We start from the raw sequence: 19511 nt of genomic DNA, 5'->3' as shown, positions 1-19511 counted from the left end.
GTCTCTTTTCCCTTCTGTACCTTTATTGTCTGCAATTTTGCCTAACACCAGGATCAGAACACCACGCATTTTTATCCCACCATACACATAACCCCATTTTCTCTGCTACTAGGATTCAAAATCTGAAAACCTTCACATGAATGAGAACATGAATCCTGTTTAAAAGATTTCCACAATCCCTACCATGTAAGTACCTATTTTCCCTCATTTTTTCCACTTCATAAAGGAAGATGAACAGCTATTGGTACTCATTCTATGTTGCCAAATCCATACAAACAGTTTCTAACCATGTCAATCAACAGCTACCACTGAAGTTGCTCATGGCAAAAATTTCAGGCAATCTAGAGATCAAATTTCTCACTATCCTCTGAACTCATGAAAAGAATTCCTGAACCTAAATCACCTGCTTTATTTTTTAATTTCACCACAGATCCATTTTACCCTACACTGCTTCGAACCCAAATAAACTGCTGGGTCCAATCTCTCTCCTAATCCATCTAATTTTGCCTAAGCATTCTCTCTTTTAATAATCTGGTCTTTTTTTCTTGACATTATCACAAAGACAGAACAATCTTCTCTTTCTGTAATATATTCCTCTTTATTTTATGACTGACCAACCCTGAAAGGTATTTTGTTATTTATGAAACACATTACTAAACAGGAGAGGCTTTTTTAACATAACGTATGGTTACTTGTCATTACCAGTCTTCAGAAGAAGATTGGAAGCAAAGACCAGATGGAATCTCACAGAAAACATCACAAATTGATAGGTAAATTATGTTTGTATTACACTGCAAGTTTACACTGTGCCCCTCTCAACAGAAAGTAAAAACCGATTCTTTGTGCAGAAAAGAATTCAGACCTCCACCATCAGATATAAAAGGTGACCAAAATAAGCACAATTTAAAAAAAAAATTACTTTCTGAAGTAAAATATTACATATGTTCTCCACATATCTTTACTCTTGTTCTCTAAATTTGTTTTAAAAAGCATAAATGAGCTAAATTATTATTATGTTTGAAATAGTCACATCACCACAAAAATAATTACTTTGGGCCTGCTTAGTAAACACTTTCACATATTCATTATTAATATTTTTCAAGATGATTTACATCATTTTAGCACTTGCAAGATTTCCTATCAACACCACTGTTATATACGAGTTGGATAAACTCCACAAAGACTAAGTACCACTTGCAAATACTTAATAAACCCAGAATCATTCTCCAAATCTAAACATCGGGGGGGGGGAATATTTATGAATTTAAAATGTAAATTGAAGCATTATCTGTATTTTACCCATAGATCTATTGACAAAAACCTCTCTTATGCTAAGCATTAATTCTGAAGAGTAGTTTGATACTTCAACATGCCAAAATTCCTGAAATTACTACACAAAACAAAAACAGGTTATCTTTAGTCAGGGCCTACACCCCTGAATATACAATGAAGTATATCAAGAATAAACTGAATTTATTAAGTAAATCACCAATCACACCCATGGGCCTTCTTGGTAGTAAGACTTTTTTTCTAAGAAACTGTGATATAAAATGAGGTACCATCTTCAAAATGTTTTTCCCCTCAGAAAAAATGCAAAGGAAAAGTTGCAAGTAATTTTAATAGACTCTGTTCCTCTTTCCAGCAAATCTTTCATTGCCATATTCCCCTCTCTTCTCCCCTCATAGTGCTCTGTTCCAGAGCTTCTAAGTTTTCTTAATTCCTTTTTCTCCTTCAAATTATATCCTCTCTTTAGCAATTTCTTTCAAGCAACTTAACTATGAAGCAAACATATGTATTATACTAATATATACACACAGAAACACAGAAACAGCCATAGTTCTGATTTTGCAACTCATTGTCAGACACACTTCTTCCCTGCGTTTCGTATGAGGCAGTCAATAGTGGAATCAGTATACATAACTATAAATTTCTTTGCGTACCTCTTGGAAGTCAAACTGCACAGGTTGTAAGAAAAAATGAAAATTAATCTATGCCTAAATACGGGCGAAAGCTTCAGATTCCATAAAGACTGCCACTGCAGTCAGATTTAGCTGCTGCCTACACATTCCCATCACAGCTCTCAGCTGGAAGTGGTTGTCTCCTCACAATTCAGAAAAAACGTGCTGTCTAACATGCTTGTTAATAAAGTAGTTTTCAGCTCTCCACAAGACCAGTGTGGCTGTCTTGAAGAACAACATATATACCCAGTAAAATTAAAAAGCATGTATTACTAATGGACGTGCCAGGGTATTTGGTTTCACCTAAGGAAGCACTTGTCAACTCAGATCAAATTTTTTAAGAGCAGACAAGATCTTTACTGTCTGTATCATAAGATTCAACTCATCCACCACTTTTTTGAAAAAAATATTATGTGAGTATCACACTAACATAAGGTACATTTTACTGATACAGGAATAGCATTAGCATAAATTATTGCAGCATTTCCCCAGTAAAAGCACATGTGTAACAGATTAATCTTTAACTGTCTTTCCTTCAGCTTTTTTTTAGCATGACATTTCTTAAAAACATGGGTCAATGAGATCCAGAAAATGAAGTCATATCCACTGTTATTTCTTAGAAAGCGTTTAATTATTTTGTGCCTTTGAAAGTGTAATTAAGTATCTGTAAAACAGAAGAGCATGTATTGTATTATCAACTCATACATCCTTCAAAAAACTTAAAAAAGTTTGCTTAGCCTTTATCAGTTGTGCCTTAGGACTCCAGGGTTTAAGTGAATGTCTCTACCACTTAAAATTTTACAATATGCAGTGTGGTTTGCTTTAAATAGCACTTCTAAAATTCCTAAGAACCCAAAATAATTTTTATGTAATCATTGTTTTGGTTAAGTTTGTCTTATCATCTTAGAATATTTTGGAATTACCTACCTTTACATCCATCTTTAACAAAGATATTGTTTTTACTGCTGAGAAGACATTGTCAGTATGTCTAATTCTATCAAAGCAGCAATTTAAATACATAGATATAATTAATCAATTCAAAATATAGTCTTTGTTACTATAATAAGTGGTGTTCACGTTCTCTGTCTAAATGCAAGAGATCCACTATAGAAGAAAAGAAGGTAAATTAAAAGCAATGCCCTAAGAACCAGAAGCTGAGCAAATTACCACCTTCTTAGTTTAAATACATGATGTTGCACAGGTCTTTGTATGAGTATAAAAATAACCAATGAAGTTTTATGGAACTCCCCCGTACAAAATTTTTCATTTAAGTTTGGGTTACTAGAAACAGCCAAAACAGGACGAAGCATCACATATCTTTTATCCATCTTTGTAATGATTTTATGTTCTCTTCACAGGTATTTCAAAAAACCTAAGATTTTATGATCAAAAGGAAAACATTTTTTCTCATGTGCTTTAACATACACATATGCAACAATCTATACATACAACATTAAATCTACTTGTCTCTCTAATGAAGGTTGTTCAATCAAAAATCTAAGAATACAGAGAAAGGCTAGCAGAAGCTTCATATTTAGGAAGTACCTTTAACACCGATTCTTACCTCCTACTAGGCCTACTGACTTATCAGTAGAAAATATGTCTGACTTTAAAAAGCAATTAAATGTACGTATAATACAAAACATGTTAGACAGTCCCAAAGGACAATTGAACCAAAGAAACAGATTCCAAAGAGGCCTTACAGAAGTTCCCTCAAATAGTCTTGGGGTTCTCAACTCACTAAACTTCTCATATTGAATCACTGCAAACTTTTTCTGTTGAACTCAAACAAGCCTTAGATACTTAATAATATTTTCCTTTAAAACAAAGTAATTCATTACTGCAGTGTTCTTTACATCACAAATCCCACATATTCCATAGCATTCTCAGCTTCAAAAAAAAACAAAAACAACAGAACTGCTATCTGAGCCTTCCAGTAAAGCTTATCTGCAAAGCAACTGTACCCCACCTGTTTGGTTAGTCAGCTGAAAAACAAATAAATCATCTTTCATAAAAATTTATACTTGCCATGACTTTGGCTCCCCAAAATGGACATAATTAATACTGTAGAGATCCATGTCTTCAGTGTGCCATGCAAACGTTGTTTTCCACATGCCAAAATATAGATATGGCGTATTTACACCCTCAATAGAAATTCCACAGTCTTCTACAACATCCAATATTGTATTAAGATGGGCAATATTCCATTCCTCAATACCCTGGAAAAGATACATAATAAATGTGTTAATAAATTTATAAAGTAATGCATTTTTATATAATAGTCTCTGTCAAAAGATACACACCTAATCTAACCCTTCAAAAGACTGTACATTAATACAAATTTGTAAGACCTGTAGGAGACAGTTACCTAAAGAAAAATTCTCTTGACCTTAGTAAGTCTGAGATCTGGTTTGAAGTCTGAGACGTTCAAAGTAGAGAACATACATTCGTATCTGCTTAACACTTAATACATCAAATCTATCATGGATTGAAACACCATACACAACAGAAATCATAGCTACAGACAAAGCCTTTAATGAACTGATAGCTGGAAGCCACCAAGTTTCACTGGCCCCATCTATGCTTTTTATTTACTTACATTACTAACATTACTTACAAAGTAATACTCAATAGCATAAAAAATTATTAAAAAATTTAAGTTACATCCATAAATTTACCATTTCTCAGAAAAGTATAAACACTAAAACCAATACAGTACTTCAGCAGCATTTGTAACCATAATGATGTACTGCAGAAGAAATATAAATCTATTGATTCCATGGGATTTCAGCCATTTCCTTATATTATTGCCTATAAAATTGGTATATTAAAAGCCACTCGGAAAGCCATTCATGTAGTTTTTGTTGTATTTCAGATTCACCCATGAAATACAATTCTAATTTCAGGTAATACAGCATGTAAAAAGTCAATAGAACCAAGAACAAAGCTACAAAACTGAAGAGAAACAGATTAGACTTCATTATAACAGCAATTATTAGCACCTCCAGGGAAGACATTACCTGGTACTCAAGCAGTCAGAAAAACAAAAAATATAATCAGAATTATTAAAAGCTCAATTCAGGCAACTGTCTTTATAGGGAACACAGCCCCTCAACATGCCCTTAACCATGACCCGTTCCACATCCTCCATCAATAAACTCTGCACAGTTCTGGTAATCTTACTTAAATTTAGGGAATAAATTGATGGCAGACTGCAGTCCTGATGCAGTCAATTTAATGCCAAGAAACATGTTGACATTCAACAGTTGGCCAGGTGGTGAAGAAAGAATACAGGTTAAAGCAAGAAGTACTGAATGTTTAATAATCTCAGGTTTCATTTCCTTGGGTTTTAAGACTTTATATCGAACATGTTATGTATGCAGCCACTAGAATTGATATACAAGATGGTAACTTCTGTATGAAGTTCAACCTTCTCATTGAACAAGCGTTTAACTGCCTGCTATCACTATTTCACTTAAGTGAGAAAAGCTATCTGTAAGTTATCTGGGACTTTTACAAAGGAGTAAAGGAGGCTTCATTGCATTTTTGTTCTTCTTTTTTTAAATGGAAGCTTTGGCTTTGATGCATTTGTGTTACATATAAGGCACCTGAAATATAAAATTAAAATATAACATAATGATGCTGATCATTAATCAGAGAATAAAAACTTAAACACCAATACTCACAATATAAGATGCTAGTAAAATTTGCACTTTTCAATCTAAAAATCATATTCATCAGCAAGGTAGCAGAGTTATAAAATACAAAATTTGTTTGAAGAAACATTTTTAACTATTCCTCAAGTTAACTTACAGATTCTATTTTTTTTTAAATCACACAAAATTTATCTTTGTTCACAAATTATGCAGTCAATTTGGAGAAACAAATAAATACAGCAAAGAGCAATGGCTCAACAATGTAGGCACAGACACACATACAGGGTTAGAAGACAATAATAAACACACCAGATAAAAATTAACTGTTAATGTAGGCAGTATACCCTTTCTGACACTGGCCAAATGCAGACAAGAAACAGTGTAAGCAAAGAAGTTAGTTCCCCAGAATACCTCTCCAGCCTGCAGCAATTTGTAGACTGGAAGTTTCTCCAGAGGTGTTATCCTTCTATTTGTAAAATGCCCATGTGGGGCTGTTAAATTTATTTATCCAGTCACCTTCTTTAATCAAGTGAACTTTTAGCAACCATAACATCCTGTAATCTTATTCTTGTCGTACTAAGAATTACTTAAGAGAATAAATCATCCTTTCTTTTCTTTTTTTTAACACCACATCTCATCTTTTCACATGCTGTTAAGTCAAGTCATAACTAGTCACCAAGCAATCTACCACTGGTTTGTCCCTAAAACAAAAGCAAATCTTCCCACAGAACACAATCCTTGAGAGAAAGCTTGCTTCAAAATATCAAATGTACCAAATAAACAATCCACAACCTCTACACTCAAGACATAAGACCTACTGCCACTTCCTGAAGACTATTTTGGACAAGTAGTCTTAGCTCAGAAGGAAATGTTCACTGATATAGGCCGGAAGGGTAAAATCACACCAATTCATTTTAACTCTTCCTACATTTCTTGAACTTAAACAAAGGTAATAAATCAGCTTGATATTTATGCCTAGATTGTTACAAGTAATTATTACAAATTATTATTAAAACTGTTACTTTTCCTCACAGACATCTTTTCTAATATTCCATAACATTCTTAAATGCTTACATGAATTTTTAAGTAAAATATAGATTCTAAATTTTCCAATAGTTATATACTCGTTTCTTAACTTTACAACAGCAATGCCCACTAAAAAGATCACAGGAGCTATAAAAGAGCAGTTTAACGGGCTAATAGATTACAATGCTTCTCAAAATTGAAGTATATTTTAGCAGGCTATGCAGTATTTAACAACCACTACTAGAAGACCAGTACACGTATTACATGACCATGAGGTGTAGCTGGTAGTTTTTTACAAATACAAAAATACATTTAGACACTATAACGTTAGGAAAATACCAAATATTTATTCTGCTCAGGATATCACAATAATATCAGAATATTGTAGTAATCTCAAGGGATCATGTAAATAAAGTATTTCTGATTTATCCACATTTTTGATGGCCATTTTTTTTAAGAACACCTGTCATCTCTGACAGTTACCACAAAATCCAACATCAGGAAAAGAAATGGAAAACAACTTATTTTTCTTTCTTTACTATACCAAAGAAACACAGGCTTGAAATATCTTACCATCTATGGTCACTGTTAAGCACAATAGACTTACCTTTTATTTCTTCAGAGAAATACTGTAAGGTGCATAGCAGTTTACACAGAAGACCACTATTCCAATCTGTCACTAATTTTGTAGATGATTCAAGCTTACATTAAATTACTACCAAGAGATCTTACGACTTTTAACAGCCTTTAAACCAGATTTTAATACAATGTGGAGATAAAATGGGACACCTCACAAGCAGCTCTCAAATACCTCAGTGCTTGCAAAGTTTAGAAGGAGCTGATCCATTCTTTTCTCAAGACACAAAGAAAAATGTACCTTTCAATATACTGGTAAAAAGTGAAGCTTAACATTTGAAGCAGTGACCTCTTTGCTGATAAGAATAAAATTGGCTCCAAATGAAATTATTTTTTATTAATTTCCTTTTTTAAAGTTCTTACAACAGTGAGGATACTATCCTTTGCACTTTAACAGAGTAGCCAACAGTGTGATGTATTCTATTTTTATGAACATGATTTCTGTATGCAAATGTTAACGCACATAGCTATTTTCAGTGTTTAATTTTTTCTGTGATTATCTCATGGATTCATTTGAATATTAACCTGGCAAACAAGACATCTGTTCTACAATTAGGATTAAAAAGCCCCTCTGACTTACTCAACAACTAAACTCAATAAACAACTCAAGTAACAACTCAAACAATAAAGAATAAAAAATCTAATTAATGGACAGAGTGAAAAGGAATAGGAGAAACATACAGAAAAATTCATGCTTGGTCACCCCACTCCTCTCTGCACACACCCGTTCACTCACACAAACGAATGTAATAAAAAAGCTGCCAGGTTTTTATTGCATCATCAAAGTGCATAAAATACAGACAGAAAAACACTATAAACAGAATCTCTGCACCATAAACAAACAGATTAGGAAATAAAACGTCTCCCTCATTGATCGGGGGGGAGGGGGGGAGGGGTGTTCAGACACAACCACTCCTTTGCAGTACCCTTTTGAAGGGTGGGAAAAACACAGAAGCAAGTAGAGACTCTGAAAATGCATGCTAGAACTGAAAATTAAGTGAAGGAACACTTACATTGATCTCAACTATAAGGAGGTCATACAGAAAGGACATCTCTCACATCATCGTAGAACCATTGAGGTTGGAAAAGACCCTTAAGAGCATCTAGTCCAACAGTAAACCTAACACTGCCAAGTCCACCACTAAACAATGTTCTCAGATGCCACATCTACATGTCTTTTAAATATCTCCAGTGGTGGTGATTCCACCACCTCCCTGAGCAGCCTGTTCCAATGCGTGAGAACCCTTTCAGTGAAAAAAAATCTTCCTAACATCCAGTTTAAACCTCCCCTGACACAACTTGAGGCCATTTCCTCTTGTCCTCTCCCTTGTTACCTGGGAGAAGAGACTGACACCAACACTTCCTTTCAGGTAGCAGTAGACAGTGACAAGGTCATCCCTCAGCCTCCTTTTCTCCAGGCTAAGCTACCCCAGTTCCCTCAGCTGCTCCTTGCAAGCCTTGTGCTCCAGACCCTTCCCCAGCCCCTTGCCCTTCCCTGGACACGCTGCAGCCCCTCTACGTCCCTCCTGCAGTGAGGGGCCCAAACCTGAACACAGGGTTCGAGGTGCAGCCTCACCAGTGCCCAGTGCAGGGGGACAGTCCCTTCCCTTGCCCTGCTGGCCACACTGCTTCTGACACCAGCCAGGGTGCTGCTGGCCTCCTTGGCCACCTGGGCACCCTGCTGGCTCATGCCCAGCCGGCTGCCGACCAGCACCCCCAGGCCCTTTCCCACCAGGCCCTTTCCAGCCGCTCTGCCCCAGCCTGTAGCGCTGTGTGGGGCTGCTGTGACCCAGCTGCAGGACCCGGCACGGAGCCTTCTTGAACCTCATCCAGCTGGCCTCGGCTGTTCCTCGGGGAACACCACTTGTGACCAGCCACCAGCTAGATGTGACTCCATTCACCACCACTCTTTGGGCTCGGCCATCCAGCCAGTTTTTAACCCAGCGCAAAGCACACCCGTCCAAGCCATGAGCAGCCAGCTTCTCCAGGGGAATGTTGTGGGAAATGGTGTCAAAGTCTTTAATAAATTTTAGGTAGACAACATCCACAACCTCTTGCTCATTCACTAAGCAGGTCACACAACCATGTGCTAAAACACACAGAACTTTCTACATTTTAAAAAGTTATCATTCCATGTCCCCTCACTAAGGTTCCCAGTAACGTCTTGTACATCTTTGTGGTGGGCTGACCTTGGCTGGATGCCAGGTGCCCATCAAAGCTGCTCTATCACTCCCTTCCTTAGCTGGACAGCTGAGAGGAAATGTAATAAAAGCTGGTCAAGATATGTAATAAGTAAATGTAATAACATATGGGTCAAGATCACTCAGCAATTACCATTTAGGGCAAAACAGACTCGACCTGGGAAAACTGAATGTATTACCATTCAAATCAGAGTAGGATAATGAGAAATAAAAAAATAAATCTTAAAACACTTTCCCCTCCACCTCTCCCTTCTTCCCAGGCTTAACTTTACTCCCAAGTTCTCTACCACCTCCCCTGCAGTACAGAGGGACAGGGAATGGGGGTTGTGGTCAGTCCATCCCATGTTGCCTCTGCCACTCATTCCACCTGAGGGGGAGGGCTCCTGACACTCACCCCCTGCAGCAGGGTGGGGTCTCTCCTACAGGAGAGAGTTCTCCATGAACTTCAACAGGAGTCCTTCCCACGGTTCTTCATTAACTGCTCCAGCAGTGGGTCCCTTCCACGGAGTACTGTCCTTCAGGAACAGACTGCTCCAGTGTGAGTCCCCCATGGAGTCACAAGTCCCACCAGCAAACCTGCTCCAGCACGGGCTCCTCTCTCCATGGGGTCACAGGTCCTGCCAGGAGCCTGCTCCAATGCAGGCTTCCCACGATGTCACAGCCTTCTTCAGGTGCATCCATTTCCTCTGGCGTCGGGTCCTCCATGGGCTGCAGGTGGAGATCTGCCACACCGTGGTCATCCATGAGCTGTAGAGGCACAGCCTGCCTCACCATGGTCTTCAAGAGCTGCAAGGGAATCTTCTGCTCGGGCACCTGGAGCACCTCCTGCCCCCCCTTCTTTGCTCACCTTGGCATCTGCAGAGCTGTTGCTCTCAGATATCCGCACGCCTCTCCAGTTGCTGCTTCTGCTGTGCAGCAGGGTTTTTTTCCCCATCTTAAACATGTTATCACAGAGGCACTACCACGTTCACTGATGGGCTCGGCTCTGGCCAGCAGCAAGTCCGTCCTGAAGCCAGCTGGCATGGGCTCTGTCAGACATAGGGGAAGCTCCTAGCAGCTTCTCACAGAAGCCACCTCTGTAGCTCTCCTGCTACCATAACCTTGCCAAACCCCGTGCAATACTGTAAAGGATGGCATACAAGAACTATACTTACAGTAGTCTGCAACAGACAATCTGTAGGACTATCTCAGCAAGGATGGAGAAACTTAACAGTCTCTCTGGGCCACCTGTGTCACGGTTCAGTCACCCTCACAGTGAAAAAGTGTTTCCTCATGTTCAAGAGGAACCTCCTGCATTTCAGTTTGTGCCCATTACCTCTGGTCCTGTCTCTGAGCACCGCTGATAAAAGCCTGGCTCCATCCTCTTTGCACTCTCCCTGCAAGTTTGCATACATTGATAAGGTCCCCCTGAGCCTTCTCTTCCTTAGGCTGAACAGTCCCAGCTCTCTCAGCCTTCCCTCATATGAGAGATGTTCCAGTCCTTTCAATATCTTACTGGCCCTTCTCTGGGCTCTCTCCAGTAGCTCTGTAACTGGGAGAGATGAGGAACTCAGAACTATGCACAGCACTCCAGGTCTGGACTCAACAGTGCTGATTACAAGGGAAATGCACCTCCTCTGACCTGCTGGCAGCATTCCTTCTAATGCAGCCCAGGACACCAACAGCCACCTTTGCTGTATTGGCATACTGCTGGCTCGTGTTCAACTTGGCATCTCTCCCAGGGTCCCCAAGGGCCTTTCCTGGAAAAAGTCTTTCCAGCCTTCAGACCCAGCACATACCCCCATATACCTGGGGATTTTCCTCCCCATGTGCAGGACTTTGCAACTCCCCTTGCTGAGCTTCATGAAGTTCCTGTCAGCCCATTTCTCCAGCATATCAAGGTCCCTCTGGATGGCAGCATGACCTGCTGGCATATCAGCCGATCCTCCCAGTTTTGCACTGTCTGCAAATTCTGCCCCACCCATGTCATTAATAAGGAAGTTAAACAAGACTGGACCCAGTATTGATCCCTGAAGTACACTTACAGAAGTCCTTCCTGTTGCCTTCATCACCTCTCAGATTTATTTCCAGGTAGGCTTTGACATTCCCAATTGTATTTACACATACGTGGACAGTGTCTCTATATTCCTCCTAGGTTACACGTCCCTGCCTCTACCTCCTGCGTATTTCCAGTTTATGCTTGAGTTTTGTCAGAAGCTCCTTGCTCATCCATGCAGATCCCTGGCATTTTTGCCTCACTTCCTGCTCACTAGGATGGACCACTCTTGAACTTCCAGGAGGCAAGTACCAACCAGCTTTCCCGGGCGCTTCTTCCCTCCAGGGCCTTATGCCACAGGACTCTTCCAAGCAGATAAGAGACCAAAGTCTGCTCTCTTGAAATCCAGGGTTGTGGTCCTGCTTTCTCTCTTGACACCGCCTCTTCAGATTGTGAACCCGACTATCTCATGGTCACTGCAGCCAAGACTACCTTGAACCTTCACATCCACAAACCCTTGTTTTTAAGTATGAGGTCCAGCAGACAAATTTGGTCAGAAAATGTCGCTGATGCTCTCCAGACAATCTTGGGATTGCTTATGCCTGCTGCTTTCCTGCAGCTTTAGGTTACGCTACAACTCAGATGCCATCCCTAACTCACTTCATGGTCAAATCCAAACTCTACATATAACATGAAGGTGCTGCTTTAAAATTAAGTTAGCTGCACTGTCAAAAGGATATAGCATGAAACTTGAGCATATCTGTTGCTAGAGTTAATATTACATGATATACCTACAATTTAGCAAAAATAACTGCCTACAAACTCCACTGAATCAATCACTCTTGTACTATTAATCAAATATGCTCCTCACTGCTTAGACATGGGAGAATGCAGGCATTAAGAATTGTCTTATCAGGAGAAATAAAACTAAGAGAAGGAAAAGGGAAGTGACATCTTCAAGTCATGAGCTGAAAAAAAGTGGAGAGACAGGCAAGACAGTATTTATATGTACTTCTTCTAAACCTTGGCTTTACTGAATAGCAGATGCCATTGACAGCACTGAAGTTAGATGTGTTTTATGACTCATTAAAAACATCAAATCAGTCACTTTTCTTTGCAACTTCTTTTGAAACCAGGAAGATTTTTTTCCCCTCTAGTTGCTAGATCAGTCCACGTAGGGGTTTCATATGTCTTCCCCATCTGTCCATACAAATACAATTTCAAATCAATTTAAAAAAAAAAAAAAAAAAAAAAAAGACAAACAAACCAAACAAGCCCACCAGGAAATGGAAAAAGTTACTTTGAGTTCTTTGTATCTCATACAACAAGGAAACAATTTTTGCCCTCAGTGATAGCTGGTTTGATTTAAACAACAGCTGGGAGTGGCAATGTAAGTGGAAGGCCTAAGGGTAGTTCACCAGAACTGTAACTGCAGTTGCAGAGAAACAGTAAACGAATCACACTCTTTAATTTATACACAGGTACAATTGCCAGATAAGTTAAGAAAGTTATGGTATCAGAAACAAAAACTGTCTTCTTTCCCCTTCCTACAAGAACAGTAACTTTTTGCAACTGTTTCACAGGCTAGTCATTCACAGTCTAAACTGGCTCACACTGGCATTACATTGATAGTAACTCACAAGGAAAAGACAGCTCTCTTGAAATAATACAATAAAAAATAAATAATCACTTCTCAATTAAACTACCTAAGCAATCATAACTCTTAGGTTATGGTTCATAATAATTCATGGATCAGTCTAACAGCTGCAGCTAGTGAGACTAGTGCTTTATTATGGACATTATAAGCTCTTTCAGGAATATTAATTTTCACTCAAGTCCAGATGACCTTATAGCAAAAGACAGAACCTTGAATATTTCTTTAATAACATTTATAATCTTAACATAAATAATGATCCTTACAATCTGTTCCTTAGTGCAGTGCATTTTGTTGAGTCATCTACATTGTCACTGTCCTGCAAAGCACTGTAATTAAAGTAACAGCAGTTAAAATGCCTAGAGCACAAAATAATATTTCAAGCCAACATTCAAATATCTTAAATTTATTTTCTATAAAGGCCTATACAGTCTACAGAGCACTTGTTCTCATTGGTTTTTTCCTTATTCATAAAGATTTAATCTGTGTTCAAAACTGTCAAATAACCATTAAATACACTATAAATACACAACAGATATCACAAAGGTAAACTTTGAATCACTGGTAGTATTTGTCAAATTTCAAAGCACACATTTATAGCTTTAGCTTTGGTCCTGGATTTCTGTTTGTTTGTTTGCTGTTCCATGTAACACAAGCTTTGTAACTTTGCCCCATCTTCAAAACCCCTCAGAATTTGTCATCCTCTGACCTAAGAAAAGCAAAAAATACTACAAGTTCTATGATCTCGCTGGCACAATGCCAGCAAAGTGCTGAATACCCCAGACAACAATATTGTTTCTTAAATAATCTAAATAGTAAAAATTAAGGCTTCAGATACAGTTGTCTCAGTGTAAAACTGAACATCACCATGTGGAAAAGAAAATGTAATCAGTAATCTTTTAAACGACAGAATAAGGACTTGCAGCACAGCAGCATTTCTAATTTTGATGGCCCAAGTATATGTACACATCACACTCACTAAGTTCCTGTTTTTCTGCCTGGAATTCTGCCAGATATTTACCTTTCTGTATTAAATACAACACCTATAACACAGGTTGCTACAAAGTGCATTTTGTAAAAAGTAAGCATTCGGTTTTGTTTATCGCAAATAGGCTGTAATGACAAATTAATCCCACCATCCCCTTTGTTTTATGATGCCCAAAACGTCAGCTACTTGTACTCCTCTCCTTTCCCCAAACAGCGACAAACCTGAAACAAACTGAATGAAGACATAAGAACAACCTCTAATTCTAAACAGAATCAAAAAGATCCTTTCTTAGCACTTCAAGCGCAAGACATGAAAAAATATTAGTTGTGCAAGTACACCATCTGCTGGCAAAAAATTAACTTCGGCAAAAATACTGTAAAAGAAAAGGTTTTAATCTGGCATCCCTAACTTTCTCACCAACAGTTTGGTACCAGGGGTTTTTCCTTCTTTTCTTCTAAAAGCCACTGGGTGTGGGTTTTCAAGTGACATGGTTGTCTTATTAACTACTCAGTCTGTTCACACTCTTTCCTGTATCTATTCCTTTCTACAACATGTTTCCCTTTGTTATTTATTTTAAAGTAATACCCGCTTAATCATAGCCATTAAGGTTTTTTTACTCTACCTATCACTGTTTTCTTCCCCGCTCCCTGCAACTTTCAGTGCTTCCTTTGTCTCTTCTTCCTATGCACCTAACATCTGAGTTAGGATTTCTGAATGCTGCTCTTCTCACTTCACCCTTCACTTTATTGACCTCCCTTCCTCAGCTTCCCAATGTAATGACAGTGCAATTCCATGAAAAGGAAATTTCTGACCTTCACTTTGACCACTCAGCACTTCAGAACTGGGTATTACTGCAGTCCCTTTTCTTTGGAAATGTTGCTCAAGAAACAGTAACCTTAAGATACTAAAGACCAAAGAAAACAATTAAAACAAAGCATACATTTGTAACAGGCTATGCCAGAAGGCATTATCTGCTAACATTAAAGAGAAAAAAGTATCAGGGAAGAAAAAGGGCGAGCCTCTATTTCTTGAAAGAAATTGCTTTCCTGTGCCCCATTTTGGTCTCTACAAACAACAGCCATCTAGAATGTCTCTTCACCAAAACAGCCCAAATCAGAACCTTCAGTTATTTTCTAAATCATTTTTATACAGCTATTTGGACACACAATAGAATTCAGACTTGCTGCTTTTTCTAAACAATAGACCATTGGACATTTATAGCTATCTTTCAAAGATCACATAACCTAGTGCAAAAATGGAATTGCCTTAAACCATCTTGGCTAACCATATTTATCTTTGGACAGAGCCTTCAAGTAATTTGTCTTCTGTGAAGAAATATGAAACATTAGCAGAGCTTCAGACCATCTGCCACAGGGCAATTCTACTTGTTTGTTTGTTTGCTTGAAAGATTGGAGAAAGCAGTTACATAGAACATGAAGTAACTCAAGAACTCCACACATGAAAAATTCTTCTGGACTAAAGTTTGTCCTCTGTTTTCCAAATCCTCAATATTTTTTTTTATATGCTAACATTTCTTCTGTTAGTCTCATTACTTAAATAATCCTTTCAAAATCTAGTTCCCATAGCTACTTACATAGCTTAATCTATATCAGTGGATATTCTGTAATTCTTTGGATAATGAGATCTGTGTTAAGAGTCCCTTTTTATCTGTGGAGATCTCGGCAAGTAATCAGCAAAATTCATTTCCTTAGAATGCTTCCATTTAGTCTATTTTAATTCACAGGTACACAGTAATTGTAAGCATATATCCAGGAAACTGCAGGCATTCCAAACACATATAAAGTACAGCTATGAATTTTCTTCAGTGAAAGATAAGAGACAAAGTATTTCATCTTTTAATTTTGAAGCAAAAGTTATTTAAAATATCATTAAATTTACACAAAGGTACACAGATAACACATACTGAAATGTTAATAAACAAATAAATAAGAAGAAATCTCAATGTTCTGGACAGTTCGAAGTGAAGAAAGGGAAGAGTCTTATGATCATGAAGAGTAGCAATATCCTACTGTCTAAGAACAGAACCGTCTGACTCTTGCAGATGTAGTTAACTTCAACCTTGCTTGGAGTCTTTAAAGTGAGTAAAACAAAAATTTAAAAAGAAAGACAGATTCTTAGTCACAAAGCAAGCATGTATCCTCTAAGTACAGTACCCTTTAAAAGAGGGCTGGAAGAGATAAACTTCATTAAAAGCTATGCATACTTCATCATAAATGCTCCCACTGATATCTGCTCCATAAATTGGTGCCACAAAAGTCAAGTTCTTCCAGTATTTACGCTCCAGATCTTCATAATCTATGTATCTTGGGGTGCAGTATCTGCAGAGGAAGAGGCAGGCAAAGGTTCAGCGTAGTCTTTCAACAACCACCTTCACAATGGACTATGGTTCTGATCCTGCAAACTGAATTCTAAGGGATCACTTCATTTCAAATTCACTGAAATAGAGGAATTATGAGTTCCCTGAATTCTTAGTTTCATGATTCACCATTGCATATAAACTCCTACCTGACAGCAACAGTAGCTGGCATCATACACCCACTGACATATTTTCTTCAGTCTCCAGTGGCTAAACAGCACATCTACTGACTGTCCTTAGGCCGAGGCCCTCCCTTGTGTTTCTCTTCCATAAAAAGACACACATCAAAGAGCCACTTAATTGACAAGTATTTGTTACTCTCTTGCCTCACTGCCAGCTCTGCAAAGACGCAGAGGTGGGTCCTGCACAACCCTGTCTCAGAATAACTCAAATGTACTAATCCTGCCAAGCCACAGCTCTGCCAGGCAAAAACAGTTATTTTCTTCTCTTTTTCCTTCCCCAGAAAAACCTTTTGAGAAAAAGTGTAATGTTCCAAACAGTTGATACCAAAAATTCAACCACACAGTGAACAAAAAAATGAAGAGAATTCTTTTACTCCTTTAGTGCAGCACAGAGAACCATGTATAAATATACTTATGTATATACTTTACAAAGGTTACTCAAGCCTCACGTAAAATCCTGTGGGAACACAACACAAGCACACTACCATAGAAAACAACCATCAATAGCTTTTGCCTCAGGATCCTTTGCCAGGCCTCTGTTCTCCCACACTCAGGTCTTCAGAAAAGAAAACCTGCTCCCCCATTACCGCAATTCTGAGAAGTAAAGTTTCACATTAGCCCTGCCAACTTACTGCACCTGAATTACTGGAAAGAAAATCCAAACATACAAGAATTAAGCAGGCCAGGTACATTTACATCATGTAATAACACCAAACAGAGACAAGCAAGTTAGCAAAATGCATCTTAACGAAAGCATTCTTGTCTCAGCAATGGAGTTGTTTCAATTATTTCTCATTATATGGCTCTAGAAATCAGATTGCATTTCTGCTTGGCACTGAGTGATATCGATATATAAACTCGGTTTCAATAACACCAGTATCTTCATTATGAGATGCTGGTATAGCCATATTTCCCAGAGGTCAAGGTGGAGAAGCACCTTGGTTCAGTGGTGAATTGTTAATGCCTAAACGAATAAAAGAGGCAGTGCATCAGACTGAGCACACACAATCCTTTTAAAGGCAAATATGATTTAATTTAGATGTTCGTGGCCCTTCTCTCTTTCCCATAGGAAATGGATAACATCACAATATTCAAGAAAACTGTCTTTAACAGAGAAGTCTTCTTCATGAATGAACAGAATTATTTTTACAGAAGAATAGGGGCTCTCAGCTACTTAATAGTTTAAGAAATAGATACTGCATTAAGAGTGTCACAGGAGGTTATATGACACATTTTCTCAAGAGCAGTGATGAACATTTAGAAAGACCTACAGCTAGTAATAGATAAGAAGCCCTCCTAATTGTTCTAAACTTTACCTATGAAACGAAGTTGTAAACTGATTTCAGTAAAAACATGAAAACTGAAATCAGAAACACTTCCAAAATATCTTCAATGATAAAGAATATAATAAATTTAACTAACACCATGATACATATTAAGACTGTCAAAAGTATTTTCACATTATCAAACTATTTTAAGAAATTAGTGTTTCTCATTTTATCCTGGGTTAAACAAATGTAAACTTTAAACATATATGAACAGGTACCATAGAAAATGCATCAGATACCTTACAAGTTTTATGTTTTATTTTCCCCTCCAACAGTTACTGAACAAGCAATTTTAAGAACTACAAAACAGGTTCCCATTCCAACTTCCCAGAGGAAGAGAATTGTAAGTGTGATAACCTCAATTTTTCATAAGTAATATATGGGCATAAAAATACCAATCCTTTTTAACTGAAAAAAGGAGATCAGTTTTGCACTTTTACAGAGGCATGGACATCATGGCACATTTGCTGAGGAGCCTCTTTAAAAGCTTTTCATGTCCTAGTTTTTCCTGATCTTGATAACACCTTCTCTTCTTACCTCTTAATTTCTTAAATTAACTTAGGAGACAAACTTTCCTTCAAACTGGGGCAGTGTTACCTTCCCTTGTTATATTCAAATACCCTTTTTCTCTAGGATCCTTTCCAGAAACTATTTCCAGTCAGTTTTGAGGAAATACTTAAGTAGAATTTATTCTTTTTATGGAGCCAAAAGGAATGGGGAAGAATTCCTTCTACCAACTCCGTCTTCTTGGAATGCCCACTGATTTGAAACTTTTTTGAATAGTGCCTAGCCCTTCATAGACATTCTTCCCACTCCCTTAATATTCATCTTGCCATAACCAGAACATAAGACATTTGCTAGATGAGTTCTCTTAGATTAATGCAAAAACTTCTAGGCAAGTTAAAAAATACGTTGGATTTTTAAATGATGATAGGCCATTCCAATATCTAGGCCAAAAAACCTAAACATTGAACATTAACAGGTGTACTCAAAACAAAACTCAGATTTAAGTCTGTATCATCTTCATTACTTTCTACATAACTATTTGTTAGAAAAGGAAGAAAAAAAGCTAGACAGAAAGCATCGTGCCTCAGCTTTTTCAGATGCTTTCTTGCTGCCATGGTACTAGATGCTTTCAATAACAGAAATACAAACAAGATTCATACTGTGGTACCATTCCACAACTAAGGAGACAATAAAACCTCCCAGAAAAAACTCTACTGAGTAAGTGACAAATATCACCAGCTGCCTAGCATAATTCAAAGAAACCACAACATGGAAACAATTAAATATTTGTCTTTCTAAGCAAGATCCCCCATATACATACTTGTCACTGTTGGCCAGCTGCCTGAACTCCTTCACTGTCATTGGCTTTTTCCGAATGTTGTACTGTGTGAAAAGTCCTGCCTGGCCAGTGACAATTTGCTGAATTGGAGCCGGAATCACCAATTCTTCAATATCATTATAATGTTTTCTTGGTTTCCACTCCTTCGGTGGGATAACCTTTAAATTCAGAAATAAAAAACAGGA

The 19511-nt window shown here is 37.9% G+C and overlaps 1 protein-coding gene across 14 annotated transcripts in view; it reads right to left on the bottom strand.

Moving 5' to 3' along the window:
• KDM4C (lysine demethylase 4C) overlaps nucleotides 1-19511 on the bottom strand; it is a 308684-nt gene that overhangs the window by 247457 nt on the left and 41716 nt on the right. For all 14 annotated transcript variants that reach the window (XR_013924893.1, XM_080372288.1, XM_080372287.1 and 11 more), the window contains 3 exons: nucleotides 19309-19484; nucleotides 16319-16433; nucleotides 3987-4177 (listed from right to left, as the gene is read on the bottom strand). Coding sequence is in view for 13 of the 14 variants with exons in the window: in XM_080372288.1 (XP_080228414.1) it covers nucleotides 3987-4177; nucleotides 16319-16433; nucleotides 19309-19484 (482 nt within the window). In the remaining variant the exon portion in view is untranslated. The remainder of the gene's footprint in view (nucleotides 1-3986; nucleotides 4178-16318; nucleotides 16434-19308; nucleotides 19485-19511) is intronic.

Source organism: Falco punctatus (assembly GCF_963210335.1).
Source record: "Falco punctatus genome assembly, chromosome: Z".
Taxonomy (NCBI): Eukaryota; Metazoa; Chordata; class Aves; order Falconiformes; family Falconidae; genus Falco; species Falco punctatus.
This window is presented reverse-complemented; position numbering and strand designations above follow the sequence as displayed.